Here is a 10,739-nt window from a genome sequence, read left to right on the forward strand (position 1 = left end):
CATGTTGAGGCTGGCTGGTTATAACCTACTGAAAGTTGGTTTTTTTAATCAACATCCCATAATACAGGTCCTAAGTTTGAAGTCAAACTGAAAAAGAATACCAATGGTTTGGGATTCAGTTTCGTGCATGTGGAGAGAGAGAGCTGTGGCCCCTTCAAGCAGGACCTTGTGAGGATCAAGAGGCTTTTTCCAGGGCAGCCAGCAGAGAAGCATGGGGCTATTGCAGCTGGTGACATTATCCTGGCAGTGAACGGAAGACCCACGGAAGGCCTTGTTTTCCAGGTATGGGGCCCACAAAGGCGGGAGCTCTGAGTACAGACTGATGTCATCTCCCCACAGAATATCTCTGGCTCTTAAAATCCACATTTGAGGCCTGGACTTGGGTCCCACAGGAAAAGCAATAGGCAACATGTTCCCATATTTAATTTTCTATCTCATTTTTTAAAAGAAAGTCTGACCTCTGGCGAGCCTTGATTTTCAATAGGTTCATTAGTGAAACTGAGTATGAAATCTGGCTTTTGTGCTGGTGAAGACACACATTTGGGAGGTGGGTGTGAGGCTAGAGGGACTGGAGATGTCCCTTCTGAGCTCTTCTTGATTTCGGTGCTTACTTTAACTTTTGATGCACAAGTGATAGTAATTGTCCTGCCTATGACCAAAAATTTAATTTAAAAAGGAAAGCGAATGGGGCAATGGTGGCTCCTCCTAGCTACTCAGGAGGCTGAGATCTGAGATTATCGTTTGAAGTCAGACCAGGTAGAAAAGTCTATGAGGCTTTTATTTCAAATTAACCACCCAAAAGCTGGAAGTCAAACTGTGGCTCAAGTAGTAGGGCACTAGCCTAAAGAGACAAAGCTAAGGGACCATGTCTAAGCCCAGAGTTCAAGCCCCAGTATTGATACTCTACCACAAAAAAGGAAAGAGACAGAAGTAGATAGAACAAGATAGTGAACATGGCTTTTCTCAATGCTTGAAGTACAGAATCTCAATTAAACAATAGAGTCTTGGCAGAAAATGGAATTTTGAGAAGATTTTAATAAAGGGATGGACAGATTATTGGGAAGTCAGGGGAGACTGTAGTAGCCTGGGGCCGGTCACAATAGGCTGCAGCTCACCACCTTTTCAAGCCCAAAGGAAGATGGAAAGAAGAGTTATCAAACCCCAGACACAGAGAGAGACCCTGAGCTGTAGCATTACCTGAAGGCGAGAGCCATCCTATGGCAACTTCACGAGAAGGAAGCGAGGAACCTACGATGGCTTCCTTCTCCTCCCTGGCTGTGGCCCCTGCTTGTGCTCCAAGGGGTTCTGTGGTGGATGCCAGATGCACAGAGCAGGATGCTGGAAGGTGAAGTGTAGATCTTGGGGATGCTGGGAGAGTGGAGGTCTCTAGAATAGCATGGGCCTGAATGCGAGGCTTTGGCTTTCAAATATCTATCTTCTGGGGACAGGTAGGCACAGATAGAGAAAATAGGAAACAGACAGAGAGACAGAGCTAGAAAGACAGAGATGGAGGCAGAGAAGGAGGGGGAAAGCAAGGGAGAGAGAGAAGAGGAAAGAAGAGAATCCAACAGACCAGGATCTCTATATCCTCCTTCAAGGGCCTGCCCTTAAGAAGGTTCTACCTCCTTAAGTTTCCACATCTCTACAGCATCTTCTGATCCAGGAGCTGCTCTCTGTGCACCATCAGCTGTGGACTTAGCCTTCCACACATGAGCCTTGGGAGATGTACAAACTACAAGTGAAAAGCCATGGAGGTCCTGGGAAGCTGGAGTGGTTGGGACTATGGAACATCTAGACCAGTGGGTCTCAAGAAGGGACGATGCTGTCCTTTGGGCATATAAAATCTAGGGACATTATTATTGTTACAGTTGATGGATGTTGTGTTCATCTGGTGGGCAGAAACTAGAAAGGATGCTAAATGTACTTCAGTGCACAGGCATACATCATGGAATTATTCGGCCTAAAATGTCAATAGTACTGGAAGGTTAAGAAATCCAGGGATTCTGTGGCTCCAGGACTTGGAGCGGTTGCTGAGTCAGACACCTTGTATTAGCTTTTGCAGAAGAGAAATGGAGGAGCCATAGAACCTTAAGGATGAATTTAGGGAGAGCTGAGCTCATGGAAAACTTGGCTGCGCTCTACATGATTTTCCAAGTAGAGGTTGCTATGGTGACAGATTGTGGAGCCTTTATCAAAATCCCAGGATGTGAGAAGCAAGGTCTGGTCCATTGAACTCACATTTCATCCTGTTGACATGTTGATAAGCCCTCTGACATAGCAGCTGTTGGAGACAAAGTGTGGGTGAAGCTTATTGGTCGAGGAGGAGGGGGAGGAGGGGGAGGAGGAGGGGGAAGGGGAGGAAAGAAGGAAGAAGCAGCAGCACAGGAAGCAGCACAAGGAGTGAGCCAAAGACACGTGGGAGTTGGGGGAGAATGAGGATCGAGGAGCTCTGGTTCCTGGAAAGACCCAGTAAGTGAGAAGGTGGCTTCCCACCCCATTGACTTTTCTCCTGGCAGTGGCTTCTTCAGGCCAAAGGCAACTGCTTGAATTGAGTTGTTAAAAAAAAAAAGAAATTCTGGTTCAGATAGGAAATAGGAGCTGCGAAGGAAGCTCATGTCCTGGGCTGTGAGAAAGTTGCTTGGTTGTGTAGGTTCAGCACGGTAGAGCAGGGAGCAGGGGGGAGAGCCACCTGGGTGGGGCCAGGTGGGGGGTGGGGAGGAGAGGGAGAGAGGGGGAGGAGTGGGCCAGCACAGATTCTGAGTGCTATGTAGGCCCAGCTAGGAAGGTGATACATCAGAGAAAAGATCTGGCTGTATCTGCTCTTTGGATCACCAGTGGACAGTGTGGAGGGAGGCAGGAGAGAACCCTGCACATGGCAGGTAGCAGAGAGGAGGCCACTGCATTAGCACAGGAGAGAATTTCCCTGGGGCTATGCTCAGCCTTGGCAGGAAGCTGCAGCGCTTGGTAGGGCTGCTCCCAGCCTGTGTGCTCGTAGCTTATGGGAACTTAGGCCCACAGTGATGTTCTCCAAAGTTCTCTGGGGCTAGGACACACACAGATCAAGGCAGTGGAGAAGGCAGGCCTCAGGGGGACACTGCAGAACACAGAGGAGGTGTTCCCCATGGCCATCAGCCCCAGATCTGACCCTGGCTCTGGGTTTCTTGTAGGAGGTGCTCCATTTGCTGCGAGGGGCAACACCAGAAGTCACACTTCTCCTCTGCCGGCCCCCTCCAGGCTCCCTGCCTGAGATGGAGCAGGGATGGCAGGTAAGATGCACAGGTATCTGTGGGCTCTTCACCCGGCTCCTATCAAGCCCTTGTTTTCCTGCCTGGTGGTCCTGAGAAGCCCTCTGCTGCTCTTGGGGAGGGTTTAACACCACAAGGAAAATCTATTTCTTCCCTGTGCTTCTGCCTATTCAACACTGGGGTTGTTCTGAGGTTTGTATATTTAGACTTTGGTAATGAAAATTATAGGGCCAGGCTCTTGGGTAGCATGAACATTAGAGTAGGGGGAAATTGGGAGCAAGGAGAGTTGACACAAAAACAGAGCCAAGGAATGTCTAGCAGGGGTTTCATGCTAAGGTATAATGGAATACAAGATGTGTGCCCATCCTTCTACAGCACTCAGGAGGTATGTGAAGGCTAGGGAAGTGAGGGCCAGGGCAAAGAGTCACTGGAACTAAAGGAGTTCAAGCTCCTTACGTTGGTACTTATATCAGATCTGGCTCTTCAGAGAAGTAGAACCAATAAAATGTATATGTGTGCTGCGTGTGTATCTCAGTGTGTGCATTGTGTGTGTGTGTGTGTGTGTGTGTGTGTGTGTGTGTGTGTGTGTGTGTGTGTGTGTGTGTTTATATTGCAAGGAGCCCCTTGGGATAACCTCTTCAGAAGGCAGACATAAAGCTTCCTCTGTTACAGGTCAGGGGAGGGCTGAGCTCATCACAGGCTCTATTACATCAGGAATGTGGATTATGGGATGAAATTGCCCACCTAATTTTCAGGAAAAGGTAAAATCATGGCTCTCATATAGTTACAGTGTGAGTTCCACTGTATACGTGTCAAATGTTTCCCTCAGACAAGTAACCAAGGAGATATGAAAACTGCTTCAAAGGGATTTCTTAGAGATTTATAGCTCAAAGACCAGGCCCATAGCTAGAATTAGACAGCCCAGAAAGGTATGCCATCCACAGTGCCAATCTTCCACTGGAATACTGATTGCGTTGCTACGGAAGGTTGAGTGATGGTGCTATGTTACAGCAGATCATCAAAATTAAAACCTCTAAGGCCAACAGGGCTGCTAGCTGTGAAGCAAATCAAGTTGTGTCTGAAGAGGAGAGAAAGAGACCAAGGAAGAGCCTTATGCCAGGAAGGGCAGAGAAATCTGTGACAAACACATAAAGACAAACTTTAAACATTGTTTTACTAGAAAGTGGGATTTTCCCTCCTCCTTCTCTTCCTCCTCCTTCCCTTTCTCTTTCTCATTCTCCTCGGCCTTTTTCATTTAAAAATTTTTTACTTTTGTTTGTATGTGTTCCAGTAGTAGGGCTTGAACTTAGGGCCTGAGTGCTATCCCTTAGCTTTTTCTACTCAAGCCAAAGCTCTACTTCCTGTCTTTTGGTAGTTAATTGGAGATAAGAGTCTCATGTACATTTTTCTGTCTGTGCTGGTTTTGAGCTCATCTTCCTGAGTTACTAGGAATATGGGCCTGACCCATTGGAACCTGGTTGTTTTTAAAATAACTTTTGGATTTTTACTCCTTAAAATTATCTGTAAGTAAATACTTGTACAAAGGGGCTTCAATTCAGCATAAACATTTATGAGTACAGTGCATCCCTTCCTCCCCCTCCCTCCCTCGCCCCTCCATTGCCTAACCACCACCCTTCAAGTGACCTTCAACCCGCCCTTCAAGTGACCTGGTTCCATTTTCACATATGGACATTGAGTATTATTAAAGAAACAATTTTTCTAGCTTTCTCGGTATCCATTGGGGAGCAAGTACTCATTAGCATTTCTTTTACTAGACTCCTGAAGTCTCAGCAGACAAAGGATTTGCCGGGGCAGTGTGTACCGACTTGGAGCAGGGCCCCATCGTGGACCAAGGGGGCCACTGGAGGGAGAGCACCTCTGGAGACACAGGGGAAGGCCTGGAGCTCAAGCCAGAGGCTGTCAGCAAGGTGGGCAGAGAAGCACAAGGGAACCAAGACCGAGACAGACATTGGATGAAGTCCTCAAGGCGTCCTCTAGAATCCCATCCTCACTTATGTAAACTTCACCAAGAAACAGAGACACTCAAGTTGGCGTCCTCTTTGGAAAAGGATATGAGGCAAAATTGCTACTCAGTGTGTGATATCAGCAGACTTGGGAGGTAAGACACAGGATGTTTGCAACAATTGGTAAATGCCATGAATTACTATTAGAATGTTACAATGAAGCAGTGGATAACTTAGCCAGATGATTGTGCCCAGTGCTATTCCAGGCATTTGCGGGTAGAGGTGGGGGAGTCAGAAATAAGAGAAGCAGAAAATCTGGAGATCTACCAAACGCCATTTACAAGCTTTGGGGTTATAAACCCCACCCAGACCTTCAGTTTCCTGGAGGCCACTGCTGTCAAGCCTCAGATTCTCTCCCAGAACACACACCTGTGTCCTGCATCCTTCCCAGCCTCTTACAGCACCATGGGAAGAGGGATGTTCTTGTGTGCATCCTACTTATGATTGTCAATATAATACTTTATTATCACACCATCTTTAGGAATATGCAATGTCTAACACCAGTGGCTCACCCCTATAATCCTAGCTACTCAGCGGGGCTGAGATCTGAGGATCATGGTTTGATGCCTCCCTGGGCAGGAATGTCCATGAGACTCTTATGTCCAAATAACCACCAAAAAGCTGGAAGTGGAGCACAGTGGCTTAAGTGGTAGAGCACCAGCCTTGAACACACAGGTCCGAGTTCAAGCCCTTTAACTGGCACACACACACACACACACACACACACACACACACACACACACACACACACACACACACACACACCATCATCATCTTCATGAATAGGTAGAAACCATTTTAATAACTGTTAAGTGAATAGTCTTATGTATAGTATTCTAGTCCCTTTCTCATGAAAAATATACCTTTCACTGTTTGATAAGTACTTATTACATATTTAGAGCAGAAAGAGAGGGGGGAGGGAGAGAGAGGGAGAGAGAGGAGGAGAGAGAGATAAAAATACTGGGTAGGCTCCAGGTTTGCTAGCTCAATGCATGGACACAAAACAGGCAAATAATGAGGAGCAATGGCTGAGAACAAATAGTTTTATCTGGGTCAGATGTGGTGGTTCATACTTGTAATCTCAGCTACTTGGGGTGGGGGGGGGTGTAGATTGGAAAGATCACAACTGAAGTTCAGCCCAGGCAAAAAGTTAGTGAGACTCCAATTAGCTGAGTGCACCTGTCATCCCAGAATGCACCTGTCATCCCAGAAGCATAGGTAGGAGGATTGCCATCTGAGGCTGGTTCTGGGCAAAACAATGAAAGAAAAAAAGGCTTGGGGAGTGGCTCCAGGGGTAGAGTGCCTGGCCTACCAAGCACAAGACCCCGAGTTTAAACCCCAAGAGAGCAAACAAATAAACAAATAGCTCTGAGCTGGTGGCCATCACTAGGAATGTGACCGGAACAGATTCTAGGGACTGGCAGGTGACATGAAGTACAGTCAGCCTTTTGTATCTATGGAGTATACACATGTGTGCTCAACCAACTCTAAATTGAAAATATCAGAAGTATTAAAATCTGGGGGTCAGTGGCTCATGCCTGTAATCCTAGCTACTCATGAGGCTCAGACCTGAGGATCATGGGTCAAATGCAGCCTGGGCAGGGAAGTCTTTTGAGATTCTTACCTCCAATTTACTAGAAAAAGCTGAAGTGGAGCTATGGCTCAATTGGTAGAGTACCGGCCTTGAGCAAAAAAGCCAAAGAACAATACCTTGGTAACAATACACAAATATTAAAGATATTCAATTTCTTGACATTATTTCAACAATACAGCATTACAACTATTTGCATAGCATTTCCATTGTATTAAATATTATAAGTAACCTAGAAGTGAGACATACACAAGTGTATCACATTTTATATAATGAACACCAGCCTGTGGGGATTTTGATATTCAAGGAGTCCTGGAGCAAGTCCCCCCCAGAACCTAAGGAACCACCATCATTTGAAGCAAAATGACTGTCATATAATTAGATCCTGTGCCAGCTGGACAAACAGAAGCCAGGTTTACATTCCCTGAAATCATCCAGATATATTTAAAAAAATGCTGTGCCAGCCAAACAAAAACAACCAGTTTGCAAAGTAGAAGAGGGTAGGTGAGCACATTCATCAGTGATAATGGATGTGTGAACACAAGTGTATTTATAGTTCCTTACAATTGCATTCTTGGCAGTAATTTAGATAAAATGATAAAGGGGATGGTCTGCAGGGATTTATACAAGAATTGCTAATAGCATGCTCTTGTAGGACATAAAAGAAAATTTGAAGATGGAGGTAGGGCTCAAGTGTAGAGCATCTGCCTTGTAAGCTGGAGGAACCGAGTTCAATCTCTATGTACTTGTTGATTAGGTAGCACTCCTTCTATTAAGATAACACATACCTCTTTTTTGTGGCAGTACTGCAGTTTGAACTCAAGGCTTTCTAGTGAGGAGTTCTACCACTTGAGTCAGGCCTTCAGCTCTTTTTTGTTTGGGCTATTATTTTAAGTACAATCTTTCTTTTTTGCTCTAGTGGGTCTATGATCCTGTATACACTTCTGATGTAGGCAAGCATGCTAAGTGCATGCCACCATTCCCAGCTTTAATAGCAGCCTGGTTGAGAGAGGGTCTCATTAACTTTTATTTGCCCAAAGAAGCCTCAGATTCCATTCCTGATGCCCATCTCCTCTCTTTTTGTCAATCTTTTCTTTTTTTTTCTTTTGCAAGAGACATCGCACTACTCTCTTTTTTCCAAGTAAAATTAGATTTGGCTTGGTGTCCCTACTTGCAAAGGGAACACCAGGTGTCCCAAATCTGTCATTCTTGGAGAGGAGTGCCCTTTTGAGAGTCACACAGGAGTCCTGCCTGCTTGTCCAGAGCAGTCTAGCAGGCCTGGGATTCCTAGTTGCTATGGTGACACACTAAGCTCACTCCCCAGACCCATGTGGCACACACAGCCATGTTCAGAGTCTTACTTCTTCTACTTCTATTCCTGTTACCTTCATGGCCTCCACCTCCCTCTTTTACTGTCTCCTCATGACAGTCTTGGAGATGATAATATTCTCCCTTCTCATGACTCCTGGCTTTACTCTCATTTTATTTTCTCTGTCTACCCAGAACCTTTTCTATCTTTCTGAAAGAATGACTCAAACCATGACAGCTCCTCCTCTAATGGGCACTAGTTTGCATTCAGTATGCACATCGAGACTGCCCCCTGCAGGAAGAAAAGCATAGCATGTGCCCAGCAGTCACTGAAGTCAGGTCCTCAAATCCATGGTAGGGTTAGGGTTAGGGTTAGGAAGTGAGGTTGTGACTCTGCACACCCCCTGAGAAGTATCTGAAGTTCTGAGTTGGCTGTCCCAGACCAACTGCCTCTTTGTTTCTAGCATTTGTGAGTCTAAATCACTTCACAATTTGGAACAAAAAGAGCAGAAGCTTCTAGATCCTATAACTTGATTTCAACCTGACCTAGAAGTTTCTGCCAATGATGTAATAGATGGGTGAGTAAAATTCCATTAAGGTGAGGTGAAAATCACACCCATTCCCATTAGCCTTGAACATTATTTAGATGTGATATTGTATGCTCCCCTAGTATGGGAGCAGATCGCTTTTTCTTTCATCCAGCCCAGGTCAAGAGAAGTCATGTTCTTGCATTTTGGGGCCATGCAGTAAGGAAAATTTGGATCTTTGAATGCTTACTTCCTAGAAACTAAGATCAATGGGCAAGATAGATGGTTCCTTTCTGCTCCTGGTGTCCATTTCAGGATATACACTCACTGAGTAGAAAGTTGGGTTTTCTGTTTTCATCTTGCCTACCACATGTTGTGGAATTCATTTAAGTAAAACACATGCAAATTTAGTGAAGTATGATTTTTGTGAAAGTGATGACATAAATATGCATGATCATTGAAAAATGAAGAATGGAAAATAAGACAGAGATCCTTGAAATGAACCTAAAATGACCTACACTGACTTTTCACCTGAAGGAGGTGCTGTTTCTGGAATAGCAAAGGATGAGGAGGAAGGTGGAAGTTTCATTTGACTATAGCCACTGGCCAGCTGGGAGAGTAGGTTAATGAGGGATGAAGCAGGGTCTGTGAGCAGGATTATCATGTCTGAACTTGATTAGGAATCAGAATAAGTCCATAAAAGGCAGGGCCTTGGTGCTGCTTGAAGCAGTTGAGTTACCTGCTTTTTTTTTTTTTTTATTTCTCATGTTTTAAACTCAAGGCTCTGTGTTTGTGAGACAAATGCTTTATCATTTTTCAGGGAAAGTATGCCAGTTTTGTTTGGGGACAGCCTCAGATATGATACTCCCACTAATGGCCTTCCAAGTAGCTAGGATGACTGGCAAATGCCACCACACCCAGTTTAATCATTAGAGGGGGTCTTGTTAATGCTTTGCCAATCTGACTTTGAATAACAATGTTCTCAACCTCCCGAGTAGCTGGTATTACAGATATGAGCCACCTTACACAGATAGTTTCCCTGCTCTTTTTATTTTTTAAAATTATTATTATCTTTAAGTTGTTGTACAAAGGGTTTCGATTCCACAAGTGAGATTATGATTGTGGTTATGATTACAACGGACCCTGATCAGTATTGCCCCTTTCATTGTTCCCTCCCATCTCATCTCTCCATCTCATCCTTATCTTCAAGTTACATGACTCCATATTCACATGTGTACATGGAATACAGAGATGGGACTCGCCTGTCAGTTTCCCTGCTTTTTACAAAACTTCCCAGGTGTACTTTCCCTATGTTTGTATGAAACTGCAGTTTTTGTACAAGATGGTCAAGTACTTTAAGTTTTTAAAGCAATTTTCCCTTCAGATGCTTGGCAATTTTTCAGTATTTTTTTTCTCTTGAAAAAGCAAATGTTCCTCTTTAGTACTTGCGGCATCCAATTTCTTTTTATACACACGAGCATGCATATATTTATCTGAAATGCACTTTTATATATAAGCTGTAGCTTTCAGTAGTAATAATGGCCTTTTCATAGTAAAAACTCAGGTTGGGACAAATATACTCTGGGTGTTTTTGTGTTTATCACAGAGCTGATTTTAAAAGCAAGACGCACTGCAGAAAGTGGGTGTGGAGGGCATTATTATAGAACAAAGCCAAAAAATCTACTGCTTTGGATCTGGGGAAAGAGGCTGAGAAATGAGGACCTATGTTGTTGGTTAAGAAAAAAAAGAAGCTAAATCTCTGTGTTTCCTTTTAGATATTCCTTCTCATCCTCACTAACCAGACTTGCAACAGATATTTTCTGAGTGCCTTCCCTGCATGTCTGCAGTGCTGTTCAAAATACCCTGCCATCTGCATCATCTGCTCTTCTGCTCTTTCTAATCTAAGACACATGTGGTGATACTGGGACAGCCCCGGGAAGGCTGAGTCTGTCTTGGTTGTATCTACATCACCAGATAATGAGTGTATTACCATTCTCCTGCTTCCTGTGTCCTTCCTGTGAAACAGTGAATAAATGTCACTCCC

General features: G+C 44.6%; 1 protein-coding gene across 1 annotated transcript in view; it reads left to right on the forward strand.

Moving 5' to 3' along the window:
• Positions 1-10,519, forward strand: part of Frmpd2 (FERM and PDZ domain containing 2) — a 102,251-nt gene extending 91,732 nt beyond the window's left edge. Inside the window, exons 26-29 of the mRNA XM_042690166.1 lie at positions 68-282; positions 3,168-3,266; positions 5,021-5,364; positions 10,471-10,519. Coding sequence (XP_042546100.1) covers positions 68-282; positions 3,168-3,266; positions 5,021-5,364; positions 10,471-10,519 — 707 coding nt within the window. The remainder of the gene's footprint in view (positions 1-67; positions 283-3,167; positions 3,267-5,020; positions 5,365-10,470) is intronic.
• The last annotated feature ends 220 nt before the right edge of the window (positions 10,520-10,739 follow it).

Source organism: Dipodomys spectabilis, unplaced genomic scaffold (genome assembly GCF_019054845.1).
Source record: "Dipodomys spectabilis isolate Male_0828 unplaced genomic scaffold, ASM1905484v1 ptg000136l, whole genome shotgun sequence".
In the NCBI taxonomy this organism is placed as follows: domain Eukaryota; kingdom Metazoa; phylum Chordata; class Mammalia; order Rodentia; family Heteromyidae; genus Dipodomys; species Dipodomys spectabilis.